Source organism: Paramormyrops kingsleyae, chromosome 14 (assembly GCF_048594095.1).
Source record: "Paramormyrops kingsleyae isolate MSU_618 chromosome 14, PKINGS_0.4, whole genome shotgun sequence".
In the NCBI taxonomy this organism is placed as follows: domain Eukaryota; kingdom Metazoa; phylum Chordata; class Actinopteri; order Osteoglossiformes; family Mormyridae; genus Paramormyrops; species Paramormyrops kingsleyae.
The window spans coordinates 2,448,309-2,470,957 of NC_132810.1; the positions used below are offsets into that span (position 1 = coordinate 2,448,309).

At 44.9% G+C, this 22,649-nt stretch overlaps 1 protein-coding gene across 2 annotated transcripts in view; it reads left to right on the top strand.

Annotated features, from left to right (window-relative positions):
- The window catches only part of pals1a (protein associated with LIN7 1, MAGUK p55 family member a), a 36,966-nt gene extending 14,645 nt beyond the window's left edge, over nt 1-22,321 (top strand). The window contains exons 2-15 of one of the 2 annotated variants that reach the window (XM_023825277.2): nt 2,438-2,591; nt 7,785-8,290; nt 9,682-9,890; nt 13,540-13,617; nt 14,837-14,986; nt 15,081-15,242; nt 16,134-16,211; nt 16,390-16,573; nt 17,475-17,546; nt 17,635-17,706; nt 17,825-17,992; nt 18,989-19,191; nt 19,446-19,556; nt 20,087-22,321. In XM_023825277.2, coding sequence (XP_023681045.1) covers nt 7,837-8,290; nt 9,682-9,890; nt 13,540-13,617; nt 14,837-14,986; nt 15,081-15,242; nt 16,134-16,211; nt 16,390-16,573; nt 17,475-17,546; nt 17,635-17,706; nt 17,825-17,992; nt 18,989-19,191; nt 19,446-19,556; nt 20,087-20,263 — 2,118 coding nt within the window. In that variant the 5' untranslated portion in view covers nt 2,438-2,591; nt 7,785-7,836 and the 3' untranslated portion in view covers nt 20,264-22,321. The remainder of the gene's footprint in view (nt 1-2,437; nt 2,592-7,784; nt 8,291-9,681; nt 9,891-13,539; nt 13,618-14,836; nt 14,987-15,080; nt 15,243-16,133; nt 16,212-16,389; nt 16,574-17,474; nt 17,547-17,634; nt 17,707-17,824; nt 17,993-18,988; nt 19,192-19,445; nt 19,557-20,086) is intronic. The other variant, XM_023825279.2, reaches the window with a different exon arrangement.
- The last annotated feature ends 328 nt before the right edge of the window (nt 22,322-22,649 follow it).

Sequence of the window (22,649 nt, forward strand, 5' to 3'; positions counted from 1 at the left end):
GTACAAAGATAGCCAAATCTGTGCTTAAATATTTATTGTTATTGTTAACAACCAGTGTAAATTTTTCGAAAAGACCAACCACTAAATAGCACAGAAAGAAAACAACGCATGAAGGAAGCACTACCTGATTGGTTACTTTCATTTAGACTGACTAGTGGTGCACCTATGTGGAAAGTTTGACCGATAACGATAACAGAGAGATTTTGTGTAATATCCCCAAAACTGATATCTGGTTTACCTCTGAGCCGTTTGCCAGCAGTGAAACTTGCCAAGCTTGCTGGCGCAGATTAGCGGAATGACATTACATTACATTTTATTCTGTGGAAAATGAAAGATCAATCTGCAAGCCAGATTAAATAATGAATCATAAACATGTCATGGGCTGTAACTTTGAGACTTCTTGTGTCAACGAAATCTCTAATCCTCCCCTATGGAAAATGGGTGATGGTTCAATGCAATCATCTCCATTATCTCAGTAGTTGTGTCTTTAACTCTGCTGTTGCCAGCTTAGCACAAAGATTATCTTAACCATTCTGCACAACAAAACGCAAAAAAAGTTTCCCAAAAGCGTCGTAGTCATCAGCTGCTGTTTCGGTTGTGAATAATAATGAATCTTCCCCTGCTTTCCTGCGTTTCTGGCAATTCACATGCCTGGCTACTTTGCATCTACCAGAAGCGCGAAAGCCTGCAGCCTGGAAGCCTGTGACATCACAGGCTGATGCGATTTGAATCGCATCTTGATAACCGATTCAACACCAAACATGAGCTCAGTCATTGATGTATGTCTCTAAATAAATTCCTAAAATTTGAGTTGGGGTCTGTGAAGTGTTGCGTTTGTGGTGGGGAAAGAACAGCTTATCATACACTGCCGTCCCTTAGCCAAAACTCAAAGGTGGGTTGTTTTGGGTGGCAAGTTCAGGGCGTTTCCTTTCCTCCTATGAGCTCACACCAGCGTTGCTTAATGTGTTCTCTGTGTTGCGTGTTGAAATGGCTTGAAACTCTTTTCCAAACGTCATTGACATTCCAAAGGCTGATAATGAAAGTATTTCTCTTTACTCACTGTGGTAGCTGATCAAGTCCCGGGCATTTCGATAATGGGGCCCAAGGAGCTGGTCATTATCAAATATCAGCTGTAACACGCAGTCGGTTTCTCACAGTTCTTGGATGCCTAAACAGGAATGTAACAGGCTGGCTTATGGCTTAAGTTTAGTGTACTGAAGATTCACAGGATAACATATTAATGGAACGTTTCAGTGAAAGGGGGCGGTGTGCAGCTCACCAAGTTAGGACACCGTGCCTATGCTTAGAATGTCACCAGTTCAAATCCCAGGCTCAGTAGCATGATGTCATTATCAGCCCCTTGAGCAAGACACACAACCCCCCCAATAGCTCCAGGTACTGGCTAGCCTTGCCTTCTCACTTGGGATGAAAGCATCTGCGAAACAAATCAAAGATAAAAGCAGGACTAAATCACTCCTTGTATATGTGTAAGCTTGTTGAGTCAGTGTTCTTACTGACTGTGGAAACGCTCATGTGCAGCGTTAACACACCTGCGCTCTCTTCTCATCTCCCGCAGTTTTCCCCTCTGAGGTCCACTCTTCACCTCCTTTCATAGCCCCTCTGACCTGCCGTCTTTCCCATGTGGATGCATGGCAGATGCAGGCATGCGCTGCTGCGCACAGTAATGCTCTTGTGCCGGGCTGCCACCCTCCCGGGGCACGTCGCATTCCTGCTATTGCTGCCCAACCCCAGCGAGGAAGCAGCCGTGGCAACAGAAGAGGCTGGGGGTCGAGGGGGTGGGGGGGATACGTGAAGCGGCCCTAATGTCTTTTTTGTTTGGGCCCCCACAGCGGAATACCAGCTTGCGTTCCCAAACGGCCTCTGTCAACACCCTCTGTACAGCTGAAAGGGCTCTGAAGTCGCGTGTTACATTCTTCCTGTGCTCCATTTTTTACTCCCCCCCCCCCCCCCCCCTAACGATTTATGAACATTGTTTGCTTTCATCTTTTTCAGTTTCATGAATAAAATCTGATCTTGCTGCCCTGGAAAAAGCATAAAAGGGAACTTGTAAAACAGAACTATTGTATGTCTTTAAATGGCATGGCGTCACAGGTGTGTGTCAGTATGTTCAGTATAACAATCAGCAGTGCTTTCTGGAATTCTACAGCAAAACTGCAGGACTTTATAAAGGTTGTAAATGCCTCCTCCCTTTAAAATTGCTCTTTGTTTGTGGCTTTCAGTTGAGTTTGGCTGAAGTGCAAAAAAATGTTGGCTGAGTCTTTTTTTTTTTTTTTTGTTATTTTGGTGTCTGCCCCAGTCTGTAAGTGGTCCGCCAGTGTGATCAGGCTGCCATTATTGCCCCATGACGGAATGCCACCAGAGCCTCCAGTGACTAGTTGGACTTTCATTCTTGTGGCCCTGGTTTCTCCCATCCCAGCTCTTGACAGAAGTGCGTTCCTGCTTTTACGTGGACAATCGGTGCTCAACTGTGCCAGCCTGCTGGGACCCTGCGGTCAGAGTGCTCGGACAACGTGGGCAAGAGGAACAAGTGCGGAAAACGAGGAAAGGGACAGACAAATTAGTTATTTTTGGTAAGTCTTCCCATCCCCCCCCCCCCCCCCTTTCTTAGCCTCAAGACTGCTAGCTGACAGAGCCGTTGTCATGGTGATTCACTGAGCAGTCACAGCACAGTGATCCCCAGCATAACAACAGACAAGAGGGCAGTGTGAACTCTACGGACGAAAGCGTACGAGAAACTCCGTGTGAGAGAGATCGGCCTGCGAGTGCCGCGGATGTTTCTGAGAAACCGCTACTTTGAACAATTTTCCTATCATCTTGAATAACCTGTTTCCAAAGTAGAAGTTGACAATCAGTTTAAATTGGCAGTGTTTCTGTGTATCTGGTGTTTTTTTCTGTTTAATGGTTGTATTATCACAATGGACAAAAGATACGCTAAAAGTGTTTGTAGTGTAGTGCACAGGCGTTTTGTGAACCACGTAAACGCTGTATATGAAAACTCTTAATTTCCTCATAGCGGCTAAAACCACTAGATCTTTTTCCAAATGAAGACCCTTAAATCCTGAGAAAATCCTTTGCTTTTCTTATATTGGATTTCATGCTTCTCCATTAAAGTTGGGGAAACTTTAATGTTTTAGATCATAATTATAAGAAGTTCTTATAAAAGTTAGTAGACTTTGGATTATGGAGTTTGTGTTTTCTCACTTTGTTCCCACATCTTACAAAAGGAAACATAGTCACTTAGTGCCCAGTTTAATACAGCTCTGGAAAAAATTAAGAAACCACTCTATATTGTTAAAAAATCTGCATTCTTAAATCCTGGTTTAATCCTGGTTCTGCTGGCATAAGACTACACTGCAAGGCAGGCTGCTTCCAGGCTCAAAGTTTCCAAGACAGCAGCACACAACCGCAAGGTGAAGCATGAGACACTGGCAATGACTAAAACCAGCCAGGTAAAGGGCAGAAGCAACTTTCTAATGCAAGAGATGACTTATTCTCAATTTACCCAGCAGTGCCTCATAAATCAGAGGATGACCCCAAGTGACCTTCAAAAGGAATGGGAAACATTAAGTGGTGTGAAGTGCATCGCTAGGACAGTTAGGACTGCTAGAAGCCCTTAAAGTCCCATAAAGCAAAGACGGAGCCCTTCATCAGTGAGAAGCAGGAAGAGCCAGGCTGCAGTTTGCAAAAACATGTATATTTTGCACAGGCACATACTCATAAATTAAGTAAAAAGTGAAACTAAAAATGTTGCTGTGGTGTCTCTATTTTTTCCAGAATTATAAATGTTTCTGTATTGGGTGGGCATTCGGTATTAACCCTTTCCCCACAAAGGGCAATTTTAGCCTACAGTTTACATAATGTGTGAATTAGACAAAAAAAAAAAAGTATCGTTAAAAAATATACTATGAAGTAATGACTTAATTACTTAATCCTATTCAGTGCCTGCAGATTCTCATTTTTGGCTCGTATGGAAATCGCTGATTTCTTCAGTAATATCAGCTCAACCTTGCATATACTTGTTTTAAGTCATATGGTGTTTTTTTTGCACAATATTAAAATAAAAATTTCACCCCAAAAAGTTTTTAGAAAAAATCTTGGTGAGGATCTCGTGACACCTGCCATGCATCTGCTCTGTTGTCCATCCAGCCAGATTATAACCTCGAGCCCGAGAAGCGTTGCTTTCTCACACCCCTTTCACGTCGGCAGACGGTGGAATTGCGGCTTTAATCCTCAGCTAAATCCAAGACTAATGACGGGATTAAAGCCGCTGTCCGGCTGCTCCCTCAAGGTCCCTGCAAGAGCTGCACTTTGGGCTTGATAACCGAACAGTTTGTATACAGACACCAGAAACCCCTGGAGGTGCAGGAGGGGCCACAGCTGCTGATGGTTAAGATGGGCTCACGTCTTCCCAGAACTTCTTGTGTCCCAATCCACTATATTAATGTCCCGAGGTCACACAAAACGGGGCCCTTGCCATACCTGAGATGCCTGGGCTGTTTTTCTTGAGGAGCCTTCAGATAGTGTGCGCGTGCGTGCGTGTGTGTGTGCGTGTGTGTGCGCGTGTGCGTGTGTGTGTGCGTGTGCGTGCGTGCGTGTGCTGGCATATATATGTTGAGGGAACCAAATGTCCCCACGTTATAAAAACCTGGTCTTTTGACCTTGTTGGGACCCTTTTCTGGTTCCCACAAGGGGAAATTCAGTTTTATAAAAAATCTGTGACTGCAATCAAAGAAGTAAAGATGCAGAAAGTCTTGTATTTTGTTTGGTTACTTGTGGTTAAGGTTAGGGCAGGGTAGGGGTTAGGGATGTCATTGCTGGGATTAGGGTTACACCCAAAGATATAGATACTGAATGTGTGTGGGGTGGAGCGGAATGCAGCAGGGCTGTCATGAACCTGGGGGTCTGGGGGGGTTATCAGTCTGCAGCTGGAGGGATGCTGTTTGAACACTGTGGTCCAGCTGCAAGATTGCAAGGTCACAAGATCACAGGGAGGATTCTCCGTCCTCCCATGAGGGGCATTGTGCACCTCTGAGGTCAGGAGATTTCGGAGCAGCGTGTGAGGTCTGAGCAAAGGCCTGCAGTCGTATAACTGTCGGGTCTATTCAGGGGTGCCACAGTCTGGAACCCTTGAAAGTAGGATCGTACACGGTCCAACCCAGACTAATCCAGTAATGTCCCCTGTCACTCATGGGTCCTTTGGAATCGTCCTCACCCACCTCCCTCACCCCCACCCTTCCCCTGTCTATATGGAGTTTACCTTTAGCAGAGGGTAGATATGGGTTTGACTGATGCTGAATTACCAAAACTGAGTATATGCATAAAATTAATGAAATGCTGCTCTTGTAAAAGAATTTTGAATGTCTGAAAATAATCATTGGAATGTACATCGATCATCCTGCCCAAAAATGACTTTTTTCCCCCCCAATATTGTACGACCTTCAGGATGCTCTTGCGTGACTTTTGTCCCTGCACTATGTCAAAAGAGCGATATCAGTGCAGAGCTGGCTTGAATTGGCCTATCTGTGGAAGATTGCCTCTGTTTTTAGCTGTTTCACTGGTGTGAATTGATAGACTTGTTTAAAGAGAGGCCTGGGTTGTCTCAGCGAAGCAGACGGTAGGATTACACTGCTGAAGCAACCTTGGACCATGATGGTCTGTGTCTCAGCACGGTGTTTTGGTTGAGGAAAGGAGGGCACCTTAAGATGGCCGGGCGGCGGGGCTTGAGCCCGGGCTTAGCTATAATCCTTCAGCTGGCATTTTATAGCTCTCCGTGTGTCACTTTGCAAACACATTCTCTCTATCTTTTTTTCTTTTGCTTCTTTTCCATTTTTCCCCGCTCTCTCTCTCTCTCTCTCTCTGTCATTTACTACCTTGTCAGCTGTTGGGAGTCTTATAAATATCCTTGATTGTTAATCTCATAACGAAATTTGTATCCACACCTAGGCATAAAGACTGGCCAAAGCTTAATGTGTCCTTTGGGTCTGGTGCATTTATTTGCCTGGGGGTGTAGCATTGATTAAAATGTACCTGGTAACTGAAGGTAGCAACCTGGGGGAGACTTCACTTTATTAGCTCCTTTTCTAATAGCGTAATATTGTACGGTAAAAAAACACTAAGCTGAACTAAACAGTTATTATAAGGTTTGTGCATAATATTGTAATACATCCTGTTAATTTCCCTGCCTCTGTTTAGCAAATAGTGATGTTTAATGGCAGAATTCACGTTCACGGTATGTCTGCAGTTCAGGTGTTACGAGATGTTTAGTTACCTTTTAATTACTTTAAGAATTTCAATTTGAATTTCCCTTCCTTTTTCATTAATCGACAGATGAAAATATCTTGTGGGTGAGATTTAGGTTTCTGTTTTTATTTCGTTGGGCATCTGCTTTCTCGTTTATCCACATAAACCATATCGTCAGTGTGACGGTTTTATCTCGGCGCTAAGCCCTGGCGCTGCACGGGGAAGGTGCGGCAGGAGCTGTGTGATCTGACCTGACCCTGGGAGGTCAAAGGTGCACAGTGAAATTGCAGAGCTGAGGAACATGCTTTGTGTCAGAATAAGAGCTGCGTCAATTGTGATTCACTTCTAAATTTGAATTTCTTGGTTTCAATTCGCTTCTTTGAGGTTGCGGATATTATTATTATTATTATTATTATTATTATTATTATTATTATTTATTTTATTTTTTTAAAGCACTATTGTCACCTAAATTACATCTTCTAAAAAACCTTTTGTCTTTCAAAGGGCGGAGAAATGTCTAACTGCTCCTAACCAGGGAATCCAGAATGTCACCCTGCTCCTCAGCACTGTTGCTCCCTACAGTAACTTTGGGTTAAACCAGGAGGTGTTGGGTCACCCTTATTGCCTGCACCTTTGACAGCCCTATTTACATAAGTTACTTTGCTAATTAAAGTAATCGGCACTTCAGCTAGTAGCATGTAGTGTCTATACGTAGGGCTTTTGCTCCCTGATCTCGCTTCTTGGTAAAGCACTGTTAACATGCAGATTCCTGGAACTGGAATTAATTTTTAAATTTTTATCTTTTTATACCTATTTCAGAATTTCCACGGTTCATGGAATTTTTGGAATATCATGGAATTTTAAAAAGTCAAGGTTTTTTTTTTTTTGGGCCAAATCATGAAATATCAGGGAATCTAGTTGTTTGTCGCCATTGATCAAAATGTTGTGTTTTCCATGCAGTATTTTTCCTTATCGGTTTATTGCACATGGTTCCCATATTGCGTGAGCAGATGTCATTGGTTACCTGATTTTTCGGCACCCATATGTACCCTCCCTGCTTGTCAACAACGGGAAATCACTTCAGTCAAGATTTGCAAGCATACCAGGAAAATGTAAACTAGTAAATAAAACTTACAGATTGAAAATACTGTGGCTGATTTTTGTCTGCTCAGCACAAAAGCTGCCTGTTTTTCCATCCATCATAGGTCATGGAAATTAAGCTTTTTAGGTAGTGAAACTCAGGTGATAGTCAGGGAATTTATTTAACACTTGACTTTGAATGGGAGCCCTGTGTTTTGCTTTCCTTTGTATTGCATATTTCTTCAAACACAATCCACTTCACTACACAGTAGTATAGTGTATGATTGTGTATGTGACAAAGAAAGCTTGAAAACATGAAGTCATTGATGTTTCCCTTTCAACATATGTTAAAGGCTGAAAAAAGGATTTGTGCTTGAGAACCCAGTGATTTTATTGTGCTGAGGTGTTGTACGGCCAGTTCTGACTCTCGATCTTCGTTGCAGGTGAAAGGATCAGTAGAAGAAAACTGTGTGTCATGGCCGCTGCCCTGCAGAGATGCAGAAGCTCCCCATCGTAGCGCAGACACCCTACGATAATCAGGCTGAGCCCCAGGGAATGGCAGGGATGACCACCTCGTACATGAACGGCCACGTCTCCGAGTCGGATGCCGAGGGGAGCGGCGGAGGCCCGGCGGAGGGCCCAGAGGAGTCTCAGTGGCACAGGGAGATGCCCGTGGACTGCCCCAGCGATCTGGGGGCGCGCACCCTGCCCGTGAGACGCAGCGCGCAGCTGGAGAGGATCCGCCAGCAGCAGGAGGACATGAGGAGGAGGAGAAAGGAGGAAGAAGGTCGCAGCAAGCAAGAGCTGGATGTCAATTCCTCCATCCGCCTCAAGAAGTTGTCTCAGAATTCTAAAATCGGCATCGACAACCCTACGTTTGATCCGATTGAGGGGCCCGGTGGCACTTTGGGGCAACTGCAAGGTCTGGGAGGAGCCCCCACATTGCTGGGTAAGTTGGAGGCAGTGGGTAATGTTGCTTTTGAAGTCCTTCAATGATACACATGGCCAGTCCTTATACAGAGGAAATCATGCCTAGAGAGCTTCAGTATAACCCAGGAGAGATCTGAGTATGTGTCTGTTCATGGTGACAGATGATGGCGAATTTTTCAAAACCAGGTCAGTTGTAGGGGTACTTAACAAAATTTCCTATATGCAGAAACAGTCATTTGGGAAACTGCTATTTTATGGAGAAAAACGGGTTTTCAGACCTGGAACAGCGTACATTTTTACTGGAGAATTTGTCTGACCTCATCGTTTAGCGTCTAGCTTTTTTTGGTCTGATGCTCCGAATTGTGTGATATTCCGGATTCTGGAGTTTGATCAGGAAAGGATTCTGTCATTTGCAGCTTTTTTATGTACCTCTCTCTCCCCATATTCTTCAGAAGGCCTGTCTCAGGAGCGTAATCTCTAATCTACAGAAAACTTTAAAAAATGTGACTGGATTGGATTACAAAGGTCCTTTGTGTGCTCATAGGTATTTCCTTGCGGAAAGGACTTGAGATGAGTTTGTCGATGAGGCGTTCCTGGCTTCCTAGGAACCACTCGCCGCCACCCCTGAGCTTGCGTTGGAAAATCAGTAATGAGAACTTTCAGACAAATATCAGAGGGGGGGAGAAGCTGCCTTCCCACTAATGAATGCAGGGGAGGTAATGCTGGTGGAATTCCTCAGGGAGGGGGATGGGGACCTGCAGGCTGGGGGGTGGGGGTGTTGGTTTCAATTAAAAAGCTTTATACGCCGTGCTGACCTGGTAGGCTTTGGGTGTAGTAGGAGTTCACTGCTTCCTGCCGTTCACTCCCTGGCGTCCATTCTGACTTTCGGTATGTTTAAACCAGCCCAGATGGGTGTGGGTCTGCTGAATATAAGCTTTTTGGATGGTATCAACAAGAAAAAGTGGGAGTGTCTGTCACTCGAAGAGCTGCCATTGGCCTTTGGTCCTCCTCCTGTCATGAGCTTCTGGACACGTGAGCACAGACCCTCTCCGGTGAGGACATTATTGGACGCACACTTCTGTAAATCATGGATTCCGGTGCTTAGCATGGATAGATACCCAGGGAAACTCTCAGTTACTGGTGATGAATTCATGCTGTGTGGTTCAAGGATGAATTCATGCTGTGTGGTTCAAGTTGAAGAACTGGTAAGGTTATGATTGCGCAATGTTTTGGTGCCTAGTTACTATAAACATATTTCTAGAGTCCATAAGATCTTGTTAATAGTATTGCGTAATACATAGGCTGTCGGTTCTGTTGTACATCCGTGACATGGACTGTAATTTGTGTGCCAGGTGCAGTTCCCATGTCAGCTGTACATGTGTCATCTTCCATCCCACTGTCCCCCTGCAGATCTCGAGGACCTGCTGATGTCCCTGAAGCAGGTGCAGCACTGCCTGGGTGACACCCAGAGCCAGGAGGATGTGGAGTTGGTACTGCAGCTGGTGCAGAAGACGGACTTCCAGAATGCCTTCACCATCCATAATGCCGTAGCGCAGCACATGAACCAGGCCAGCCCACCCTACCCCGTCATGGGCCGAGCTCAGACCCTCGTGCAGGAGGTACGGGTTGGGTGTGGGGGGGAGGCTGGGATGGGATGGGCAGCACTGAGGTGGACATCTGATATAACTTTATATGTCTAAAATCCAGACCTTGCCTAACAATCCCTCCAGGCCATAAATACTTCACATGAGTCATTCGTATGAAATATTTGTTAGCCCCATTCGGCATGTTTTATCTATCTGACATTTAGTATTATTAAATAATTAAATAATTGTGTATTAAGTATTCTGCCTTGAAGCCAAGTCCTACCAACAAAAATTTTGTTACGTGTGAATACGTGTGTTCTATTCTATTCTATTCTACCCTATTCTAATTCTTTTAGTAAATGAAACAATGTACAAAGAGAACTACATTTTTATTTTATTGGTTGTGTAAGTTGCATCCATCCATATGTCGCGGTCATGGGGAAAAGTTGACTCCAATATATTTTTGATGAGCAATGCATTCATGAAGAGAAAATGTTTTCGCACTGAAGACTGAAGTATGTCTAGAGCAGAGGTGTAAAGAGTACCTGAAAACCATACTTGAGTAAGAGTACAGATACCTTACTGTATAAATTACTCCATTACAAGTTACAAGTCACCAATTCCAATAAGACTTGAGTAAAAGTCGTAAAGTATCCAATTTTAAAAGAACTTAAGTATTTTACTCGTACTGAATGTAGGCTCAAAGAACACCAAGAAATGTGGAAAACAAGGAACTATTTATTTATGAGGCTTTATTTCCTAATATAGACATTAAATTGAACACCTCAATGTTTCAAAATGGCAGAAGAAGAAAATAGAACAAAAAGTCAGTCTCAGTCAAACTCAAATGTTCAAAAAAAAGGTAAAACAATGAAAAAACTAATAAAAAAACAAATTCAGAGCTGACTTTAATGGTGTCTTAAGGGCAATTCTTAAGGGCAATTCTTAAGGGCAATTCTTAAGGGTATTTCAAGCAAAAATGGAGCACTCCTAGTAATAAAATAATGACTTGAATTACACCATGATAATTATCAATATCGTTTGATATGATCATGATAAAAATATTTTTGCTATATCGCACAGCCTTAATGGATGCTACCACAGTGGCTTTGCTAACTAGCTAATAACTAGTAACCCATAGGAAGCAAGCTGAACAGTCGTTTGAGCAGACAGTAATATCTGATGACGCACAAAGTCTTTAAGTGTCAAGTCTTGTTAACTACATGGAAGCTATATTATCAGCAAGAAGGTCTTTACCTAGTTACCATAGTTTTGGTAGTGAGTCGGCTAGATAGTCAGCTAACTGATGGAAACGTTTAACCAGCAGCAAAACAACCACAAACAACCATGCGGGTCCCACAGTAAAATCTTTGTGCAGTAATTGACAGTCAATAGTGTGTCTAGCAGAAACATTAACAAACAAAATAATAAATAATAGATAGCACTGTTATTACACTGGGATACTAAAGATTTTTAACTTAATGACATAACAGGTACTACAACGATTCCGTTCTGCGAGTTCGCTTTGGCTTCCGCTTTAAGACGTGTTGGACAAGGGCGTGGCTTTCGCGGTACGAATGGGCCGGGTTGGATGTGGGCGGGGTTGGATGTCCAACCCCGCCCTCCTGCAGGCTGCAGCCAGACATACTTGAAGAAATTAGCCGTGGTAGATAAAGATCCTGACTTGTCGCACGCAATCACAATGTAGCGAGTAACGGTAAGCGTCCGTTCAAATGTAGTGGAGTAAAGAGTACATATATTCAGTCACAAATGTAGTGGAGTAGAGAGTAAAAGTTGCTTATATTTTTGATACTCAGTACAAGTACAAAGTAGCCAAAAAAATACTTAAGTACAGTAACGAAGTCCATTTACTCAAGTACTTTACACCACTGGTCTAGAGGGAGTAGTTTCGGGTAGGGTCTATGTTTTCTGCAGTTGTTTACGTCTGAGACCAGTGTGATGTGAGGGTCTGATTTGTCTTCCACTCATGTACTTTGACCAATTTTCTTTCAGTTCAGCTGCTTAGCAGTTGCTTGACTGATTGAAATTGTATGGAATGGCTGCAGCAAAGGTGCAGTGTGGGTCATCTGAGAAACGGCACGATGCAGCCCAGAGACCTGACCACTCCTGAGGAGCAAATCAGCCCTGGCAGGCAGCCAAGAATCTTTCATTTACTTCCCCAAGTGTCTTTGCTGTTCACAAATTGGTGAATTCAGTATTCCATTATTTATTGGAATTTTAAGCTATGGCTAAATTTGTGCCTGGGTTACAAAAATAGAACAATGTTTTTGCCAACTCAAGTCTATTTCCCGTAATGAAGGCAGTGCATGCTGGGAGAGTAGCTCTCTAAAGAGAGCTACTGTACTGTGGTTTCTTAATGAGTCACAAAAATGGTCCTCTTGTTGTTTCCTGAAATTCATTATGATACAATGGAACACAGAGCTCCTCTTTGTCCAGACCTCATTAGAGTCTAAGCCCCTTGAGAGTGCATACCCTGCGCCCGTCTGAAGGGAAGATACCCTGCGCCCGTCTGAAGGGAAGATACCCTGCGCCCGTCTGAAGGGAAGATACCCTGCGCCCGTCTGAAGGGAAGATACCCTGCGCCCGTCTGAAGGGAAGATACCCTGCGCCCGTCTGAAGGGAAGATACCCTGCGCCCGTCTGAAGGGAAGATACCCTGCGCCCGTCTGAAGGGAAGATACCCTGCGCCCGTCTGAAGGGAAGATACCCTGCGCCCGTCTGAAGGGAAGTGAGCAGACGTTCGCCCTGACTTTGCTGGGGCGCTTTCTGCTATCTGCTCGTCAGTGAGCTCGACAATGTGCCGCTTGAACAAGCAGCCTATGAACACTAAGCAGCTCCACGGTTGGTGGGAAGGAATTTTCCCAAATATTTTGACGGTGTTCCACATCACGTGTGTGCTGCTTTTCCCCCCTATATATTATCGGTGATGTGATGGAGGATTCCTTTGACCTAGTATATCTCAATGCATTGAAAAACTGGCATTTTGCAGTTGTAGAGGCAGCTGCCTGTGGATGTTTTGATCTGTATTTGTGAAGCTCTGTTGCTGCACTGCCAGGAGGAGTAGATGATGAACAGTGCTGGGCTTGGTTTGGAGGGTGTGGTAGCTGCTATGACTTATTACTCGTGCGTCTTTTTTCAGCACAGCGGTCTATTAAGTGAATTTACCCCATGTGACTGGGATTCTTCTCCACCTTCCTCTTGGGTAGATCTCGTTCATCCCTGTCATGTGAACCAGCAGTCGCAATGTTGGGCTCCCATTGGCCGGTACATACTTGGGTAATAAGAAACCCTGAATTTTGCCTAAGGTCCTGTGTTGTTTTTGGCTCTTCATTTTCCACGAAGCTTTGTGATTATTTTATTTGCCATGCAACCCGGCTGGTGGTATTTGGATTGGTTTCAGCAGAGTGAGTCAACAGGGCACGATGCAGAGAAGAGAGATGCAAGATGCCGACATTGACAGCATGACATAAAGGCATATTCAACTTCAGCTTCAAAGTGTAGATCCCAGACAGCCATAGTGGGTAAAACATTAATTGCTTTGCGCGTTTCCAGGGTATAACCAGGGGCTGTGCTTTGTCTTGTGGTCCATCTCTAACACTCCTAGCCTCGCCATTTTTCTTCCAGCCTTCTCCTCTGTTGATGTGCCCGCTTTGTCCTACCAGGTCCTGGCCATGCTGCAGTCCAGCCCGCAGAAGGAGAGCCAGGAGCTTAATGCCCTGCTGGCCTCGCCGCACCTGCAGGTAAGTTAACCGGTTCTCACGGACTGCTGTGAGCGCAGAGAGGCCGCAGTCTGCTTCCCCGTCCGTCTGCGGGGTCTTGCTGGTGTGTGGTCTTTGTTCTGGCCTTCTGTCTCATAATTTGTGTCACTTTTTAACTCAGTTTTCCATCCCTCTTTGTAGATTTCACTCTTGACCTTGTTAGAAGCCCAGAATCCTCTGTGTTTAGTGGGCGTGTGTATTTGTCCCTTTGCCCTCCATGATTGCACTTTCACTCGTCTAGAGTAGTTAACCTTGCCTGCAGTTAATGTGTTATAAACACACAGCTTTGAGACACAGTGCAGGAATTTGGCATTTTCGTTTGTCCCACACTGTTGAGCCCCTTGTTAGCTGGGCAGTGGTGTCTTAATGGTTAGGGAAGCACACTTGTAATTGAAAGATTGCTGGTTTGAATCCCCAACCAGCAAGGTACCGCCCCCAAGCACTGATCCCCGAGCGCTGAATTAGCTGCCCCCTGCTATGTCACATTGTCACATATGGGTTAAATGCAGAGGATGCATTTTCCTTGTTGTGCACTGTGTGCTGTGGTGTGTCAACAATGAGCACTGATCACGAAATGCTAAATTCTAATGGCTGGTCCATGGAGACCCTGTCCACTGCCGCCTTTATCAGGTAAAACCTCAGCTGCTTTGGTCTGTGTTGGTGAGTTAAGCCCTGAGGATGATTCTCATACTGGCGAGACTGAAGGATGCTCACATCTGAAAGTCTCAGGGTCTGACAGGTGCTGCGAGGCACCAGGTCAGAGCGAGTTAGTGCTTGTCTGCTCATTTCAAGATTCATCGACATTTTTCTGAATTGCATTAGCAGTATTTTAATCTGTTCAAAAAGGATAGATATGTTCAGTTAATGGAAGAGACTTGGGTATACCCTTTTTCCAGTGAACCTGTATCTGAAATCGGATTTGTACGTATAAAGCTGTGGTTGAAGGTTATCTTTGTGTCACAGCATACATATTATATTTAAATCTGTAACAAAAGCCCTTCCAGAAGAAATGCTACATATTTGTCCTGCTAGCCTTCTGCATTTCCCTACTTAAGAGCATCTGCTCTGGGAGTAGAATGACCATGTAGGGCTCCTGTTCTGAGGCCTTCAGGTACCCAGTGGCACTGCATTGGCTGCAGAATGGTGAGACCTGACCTTCATGTAAATGGTGCCAGGCTGGATTCCCATGCTTCTGTTCCAGGCTTTGATGCTGGCTCACGACGGCGTGGCGGAGCAGGAGATGACGCTGGAGCCCGCCAGTCCCACCGAGAAGCACGCGGAGATCCTCACGCAGTACGGGGGTGAGACGGTGAAGATCGTGCACCTGGAGAAGGCCAGGGACATCCCCCTGGTGAGAAGATCAGAGGCCCAACTTTTGGTCAGCGTCTCTATGATCACGTGACTTTGGTGCTGACCGTAGCCATGGACGCCCACTGTGCTTCCAGGGAGCCACCGTGCGGAACGACATGGACAGCGTGATCATCAGCCGCATCGTGAAAGGCGGGGCGGCGGAGCGCAGCGGCCTGCTCCATGAAGGAGACGAGATCCTGGAGATCAACGGCGTCGAGATCCGCGGGAAAGATGTGAATGAGGTCTTCGACATTCTGGTAAGGACGGGCTCGATTGGACACGGTGATTGATTGTGTAAGACAAAAAAATGTGCTGTACATTTTTACTTAATCCGTCAAGCAATCCAAATGAATTGTTTCATAATTTAATCTCAAAATTAGAGATTATTTGTATACAATATACTGTCTTAATATTATTTCTGTGAAATAATTTACTCATACACCCAGACCATGCACTCTGTACACAGTGTGTATCCACTTACTCAGTCCTGCAATTAATGTGTTTGTTGCTTTTATTATTTATATTTTTTATATTATGTTATTTCATGTGTCTCTCTGTTTTATAAAAATGGCTCTGGGAGAAACGCACAAGAATTCCAATGTACTTGTACTGACCCGTACCTGTGCAAATAGCAATAAAGATATCTATGTATCGATCCATCCATCCATCGATTGACCAATAGGCTCTGGTGTCCAGAAAATGCTTGTGGAGAGCATCTAGCCCTAGTTTAACGTGTTCTCCTTGTGGTCAGGATAACGCCAAGTGCTTATCGCTGGCTGCAGTCCACACTCATGTGAATATGATGAATTTTAGCAGAATTTCAAATTGACTCTATCTTTAGTATTGTTCTGTTCTGCCAGCTCCATTACCTTAAAAGTAAAAAATGGGTCTCAAGTTTGTTTTGGTGATATTCATCTTAGGAAGGTGATCTCTGCTCCTTCTTTCTGGCCTTGTAATGTTTTCAATGTCAAAAATGATCCATTTCTAATTTCAGAATGGATTTTGTACCCAAATATTAACCTTTAATTTTCAGTTCCCTGCCATGGATAATGATAAGGGTTGAGCCGTATATCACTGATTAATACTGCATTAATACTGCAGGCCTGTAGACGGTTGCTAATGCTGTTCTTTATTTTTTCTCCCTTCAGGCAGAAATGCACGGCATGTTGACCTTTGTCCTCATTCCCAGCCTGCAGACGAAGCCCCCGCCCCATAAGGAGACTGTGGTAAGCCGCCCTGCCGCACCCTTTGGCAAGGGGGCCGACGCGCGACGTGCGACATGCGACGTGCTCTCGCGTGACGTGTAGCGCCTCTGTCCGTTTGAGCTTCTCGTTATCAGTCCCTACTTTTGACTTCTTCATAATTCCAGCTGAGCAGCTATTTTCCCCAACCCGCCCTTTTCAGGTTCATGTCAAGGCCCACTTTGACTATGACCCCTCGGACGACCCCTACGTGCCCTGCCGGGAGCTGGGGCTCTGCTTCCAGAAAGGGGACATTCTGCACATTATCAGCCAGGACGACCCCAACTGGTGGCAGGCTTATCGGGACGGGGACGAGGACAATCAGCCGCTCGCCGGACTGGTCCCAGGTACGAGGCGGGCAGGCTGGCTCAGCAAGGGGGGACCTCAGTTCTGTGCATAAGTCTGTTTCTCAGCAAATATACACTTACTGCCCCCATAAATAGCTTCAAACTTAATTTTCTTCGAGATTCAAAACAATTCGTCATATGCACAGTAAGCGGTCAGTTACACTGTGCAATGAAAATCCTGCTCTGCGTGTCCTTCTGGCCACCGGCAAACACAAAGTAGACCAAAGGACAAAGCACACATTAAGGTGCTTACAGTAAGACTATTAATACGGGTACAATTATAGTAGATGCAGTGCGATGTAAACATTAGGGCTGCACGATATCACAAGGCTATATGTGAAATTTCCACGAGTAATATTTATAAAACAAAAAAAGGATATGAAATTACCCAAAATAAACTATAACCAAATAGAACCTTTATACCAAGAGAGTGTATCAAATAAGTAGTATAGTATTAGGTGGTGTCGCTGTGAGTTTTCTACAGACACAAAGCAGTGATGACGAACGCCATGTGAGTATTTTACATGCTCGCCTCGAGATGACAACGCTGAAACAATATATCGTGCAGCTCTACTACGTATGTGAGCATGTGTGTCAGAGTGAAGTCGTGACTGTAACTGAGAGTGTAAACATATAAACGTATAAGTGCAATGAGATCCTAAGGCTTTTTCAGAATGGTGTGTCTTGATTGGTGACAGAGACGTGTTGGGCTGGGCAGAGCTTGCATGTGGCGTAATGTCATTATAAAGACGGGGCTGAAATGTCTTCCTACACCTGAGTACATGATCTAATAGTTACCTGTGAATCTCTGATCCATCTCCTACAGCTGTGACGTCCAAATGGCTCACATTATCATTCACATCCATATCTGTCATTTTCTTTGCTCTCTTTCGTACTTCAGGTAAGAGCTTCCAGCAACAGAGGGAAGCCATGAAGCTGACGATAGAGGAAGATAAGGAGCCAGAGAAATCTGGTATGAATCGTATCGTTTGCAAGATAATGCGTGATTTTAATAGAAGTGCCAGCTTATGGTAACCTTGGTGATTACTTCACTCTTGCAGGGAAGCTCTGGTGTGCGAAAAAGAACAAGAAGAAAAGGAAGAAAATCTTGTTCAATGCCCACAAAAATGATGGTGAGCTTCTCACGGGGCTTTCGCCCGACCTGTGCATACACACATGTGCATACACTGTCGCATGGATGTACTGCAGGGTGTCACTCAACCCAGAGCTGCTTCCTGATGTCTTTGGCAGACTATGACAATGAGGAGATACTCACCTATGAGGAGATGGCGCTGTATCACCAGCCGGCCAATCGCAAGCGGCCCATTGCCCTCATCGGCCCCCCCAACTGCGGACAGAACGAAATGCGACAGCGATTGCTGTCCAGTGAGCCTGAAAGATTCGGCAACGCCGTTCCTCGTAAGAAATGCAGATCGGGGTGGGGGAAGAGCAGGGGGGCTCTGAATTTGACTAAGCAGGGTTAAAGGTGGGTCTAGGGCATCTATTTTCTGATCATTGACCCAGACTTTACTCAAATTAATGTAATTATTAACAATGTACTGCAAACTTCAAACTTGTCCGGAGTTTGCATGCTCTCCCCGTGTTCATGTGAGCTGCATCGCCATGCTCTGATTTTCTCCTTCGGTCCAGAAATACACAGTCAGGTTAAATGCTGACTCGCAGCGAGTGTCAGAGGCACATTAATGTGGCAGGAAGCCCCCGGGCTCTTTATTTTTAGAGGTTCCTTTATTTGTTTTTGTGATGGTGTAGCAAAGGAAGTAGAAACAGTGACTGTGGACGCCCACGTAGCTTCCCTCTGCAAGCTTCTCCACCTAAATTCACCCTGTTCCTGTTTGATTAAACAAGGTTAGTTGAGGCCCCTTAGTAGCAGAGGACCTCTGGGCTTCAGTCCAGGTACGCCTGTGCATTAAAGAGCATCTGTGGTTGGGAATCCCCTGCAGGGTATCTCCAGTCCAGGTACGCCTGTGCATTAAAGAGCGTCTGTGCTTGGGAATCCCCTGCAGGGTATCTCCAGTCCAGGTACGCCTGTGCATTAAAGAGCCTCTGTGCTTGGGAATCCCCTGCAGGGTATCTCCAGTCCAGGTACGCCTGTGCATTAGAGCGTCTGTGGTTGGGAATCCCCTGCAGGGTATCTCCAGTCCAGGTTCGCCTGTGCATTAGAGCGTCTGTGGTTGGGAATCCCCTGCAGGGTATCTCCAGTCCAGGTACGCCTGTGCATTAAAGAGTGTCTGTGGTTGGGAATCCCCTGAAGGGTATCTCCTGCCCCGTGTTTCCCGGACCAAGCTCGCTGCGACCCTGTACTAGATAGAAGGTGGTGGAAGACAGACAGGTGGACAGATGAAGTGATTAATGTAAGTGCTACTTTCCCTCCATCCTTGCCATTGTCTTTCGCAGACACGACTCGGAACAGGAGAGACGTGGAGTTCAACGGCAGGGACTATCACTTCGTATCGCGGCAGGCCTTTGAGGCCGACGTGGCCGCCGGCAAGTTCATCGAATCTGGCGAGTTCGAGAAAAACCTCTATGGCACCAGCATCGACTGTGTCCGGCAGCTGATCAACACCGGCAAGATCTGCGTGCTGTGTGTACACACACAGGTGGGCCGTCCGGGAAATACAGAGAAATATAACGTTTGCCTGCTTTTTTGGTCCTTGTTAAAATATTTGACCCAGCCTTTAAATCTGTGTTTCACGCAAGACATTTTAGCTGTTTGTTTGTAAATGGTTGTTCAAAACTTATGGGAGTTTTGCTTACACAAAAATGTTCTGGAGATAGTAGGAAAAATGGTTGGTTGTCTTCATTCCTGTGTCTTACTCCACACTTCTGCCATTGTCATGTTCTGTCCTTGAAGTCCTTGAAGGTGTTGCGTAGCTCAGACCTCAAGCCCTACATCATCTTCATGGCCCCGCCCTCTCAGGAGCGACTGCGGGCCCTCCTGGCCAAAGACAACAAAAACCCCAAGGTACCCACCCCCCCCACCTTTAAAAGGGGGTTTTCTGTTAGACAAGCATGTATAAGGACTATCAGGCATCCAGACTCGAGTGTCGGACACTCCATGAAGGCAAGTAAACATTCACCCATAATGTATTACCTTTTCAATAACCATACCGCATACTGTTATGTCATTGATTTGAAAGGGTGGTGTTGCCTTTATTTTCTGTGTGGTGGTGGCCTTAATGGTCAGGGAAGCACGTTTGTGTTTGAAAGGTTGTCGGCAAGGTACCACTGAGGTACTCTGAGCAAGGACCCGGCCCCTCCCACTGCTCCTTGGGCACTGAATTAGCTGCCCCCTGCTATGTCACAATGTCACACATGGGTTAGATGTTGCGCATTTCTTTGTTCTGCTGTGGTGCGTCATCATTGACAATTAATCACTTTCATAACTTTTGAAATCTTCTGTAACATGTTAGCCTATTTACACCCCATATGCCAGGAAGACCTCGTGCCACGTTTCTTTCCTAACTTGACATGTACCTTCCCGCTCCTCCGCAGCCAGAGGAGCTAAGGGACATCATTGAAAAGGCCCGGGAAATGGAACAGAACTTTGGGCACCTGTTTGATGCCGCTATCGTGAATGCTGACCAGGACAAAGCCTACCAAGAGCTCCTACGCCTCATCAACAAGCTGGACACGGAGCCGCAGTGGGTGCCCTCCTCGTGGCTGCGCTGAGGCCCCTCCCACTCCCGAGAACCCTGCTGTAGAGACAAGTACCTGCAACGCTGCGCCCCCATTTGGGGGAGTTAACTGCTGAACCTCTCTGGATCTCTTTCAATAGCACCACCTTCTGGATGATTTTGGAATAATGTATTTCGTTTACACCTGACCCAACTGTCCTTTCCTTGCATATTTTAGACCATTTTGTATTCTAATCAGATTTTTTTTCCTCTATTTTATGCTTTTATTTTCACCTTAATTTAACTATCAACATTCCAAATATTTAGCACTTGGTGACAGATGTTTCTGCTGCTGTCGTGTACTGCTATCCTGAAATATTTATAATTGTAAATATATATTTTTATGAAGTTTGAGTAAGCAGTAATAGAAAGTGTATGTTTAGGGAATCACACACACACACGCAGAGCCATGTGTCTTCAGTCGAGATCAAAAGCATTTACTACCTTGAAGCGACGGATGTGTATCAGGTGTGTTTTTTTTTCTCTGTTTGTTTGTTTAATATTTTTCACTTGCATGTTTGCAAGACTCCACTGAATTTTGAAGGATGGGACTTGAGTGAGACTCATTCACTTTCCAAGTGCTGAAAGAGATTTATGTCTTTAAAAATGCTTGAGACAAGCTTGAGTACTGAAGAGCCGGTCTCAGTGATGGTTCATTAGTGTCTGCTCGTACCCTTGTTTGCCTGTAACATCGAGCAGCTCTTTTTAATACTCTGTCAATTTCCGAAAAAGAACAGAAAAAAGTGAACGAATACAGTTACGACTGGAGTCTGAAACTGACGAAGCAATAATTCTGTGTTTCTGTATTAGTATTTGAGTGCTTCTTGGACCTGGCAGAAGTGTAATAAGCAGTATTGTAGAAATCTGTTTTGTTAATGGGTGAAATCAGAGTTAATCAGTCTATCGGTGATGTTTGCCCTAGCAATGCGTTAGCCTTTATAGTTCACCAAATTATATTAGGAGTCTATTAGGATGTTTTTTGAGTCACTTTTCCAGATTTCAGTTACTTCCCCTTTTCAAGCTGAGTGATGTACAACTTTAAAATGAGAAATGTATTTTGGAAGTTGTATATTTTGATTTGAAGAGTACATATGTACACAAGCAGTTTTGTGAATGTATGTGTGGGGGAAAATTTGCATTAGTGTGCTCTTGAAGTGTGCGTGAATGTGTGTGTGCATGCATGTGTGTGCGTGCGTGTGTGAATGCGTGTGCGTGCGTGAATGTGTGTGCTTGCATGTGTGTGCGTGCGTGTGTGAATGTGTACATACCGGTACCAGCTGCTGAGAGTCAGTGGTGCTGTAGTGTACTTTAGCTTGGGGGGGGGGGGGGACTTTCTGTCATTCTCAGCGCATTTGTACTGATTAGAACAAATGCAGTGCCCATAAAGTTATGGCAGAATGATATTGTAGACCAGTGATGGGCAGGCCTGACTCTGTACTGTTAAGCACCTATGTTTATGTTTCCTTCCTTCCAAGTCAGAATTTTATTTGTCATGCTGATGTGTGTCCATGTAAACTGTAAATCAGGCGTGTTAGACGTATGCAGGTTTGAAACGTCCTCATTAGTTACACAGTTTTGACATTTTCCATTTTGAATTGCAAAAAAAAAGCAATAAGTCACCGATAGTTAGGGCTGTGTTTTAAAATGAAACCCTGCGTAGGTCCCTTAGGGTGTCTGACACTCCTGGCTTGAAGTTTTGATGGACTCTTCCATAATCTTGCTGGTTTTCCCTGTAAGCATGGCTGGCTAGACCGCGTGAAGGAGGTATCCTACATACATTGATGTGGAAATCTTAGATATCTTCCTGTACAAATTGCACCACTAGGTTGTCATTTCTTTTTTTTTTCTTGTCCCACCCCCATCTTCCTCCCTGTCCATGGTGGAATCACTGGCCTCCCAGGGAGGGAGGGAGGGAGGGAGGCGTTCAGTCCCTGCCTGTATGTGATGTAGATATGAGCCATTTAACTGGAAGTAGAACTAATGAATGTAAAGAACTGTATTAAATCACTGCTCCTTTTTTGTATGAAGTAAATTAAAGACCAGAATGATAGTCCTTCACTGCTATTAATTTTTCTTAGCATTTTCTTTTTCTTTCAACAACGTGCGTCTCAAACACCTGTGTGTTTTGCTTTAACCCGCTTTTCTGATTGGATGAAACGGTTCCTTTTCGGATGACGTTTATCAGTATTCTTTAACAGCCAGCCAGGCTTATTTTACTAATTGGATAGAAATTGGCATCATATAGGGTTCCACCTGGATGGGGGTTGGAAAGGCTGCAGTAGAGCTTTAAACTCCCCCGACAGCCTTTCTTAGTCTGAAAAGTTGTCTGTCCGGTCCTGGGTGGCTGAGCATGCTTTGACGGAAACCCACTCCCAACGGCT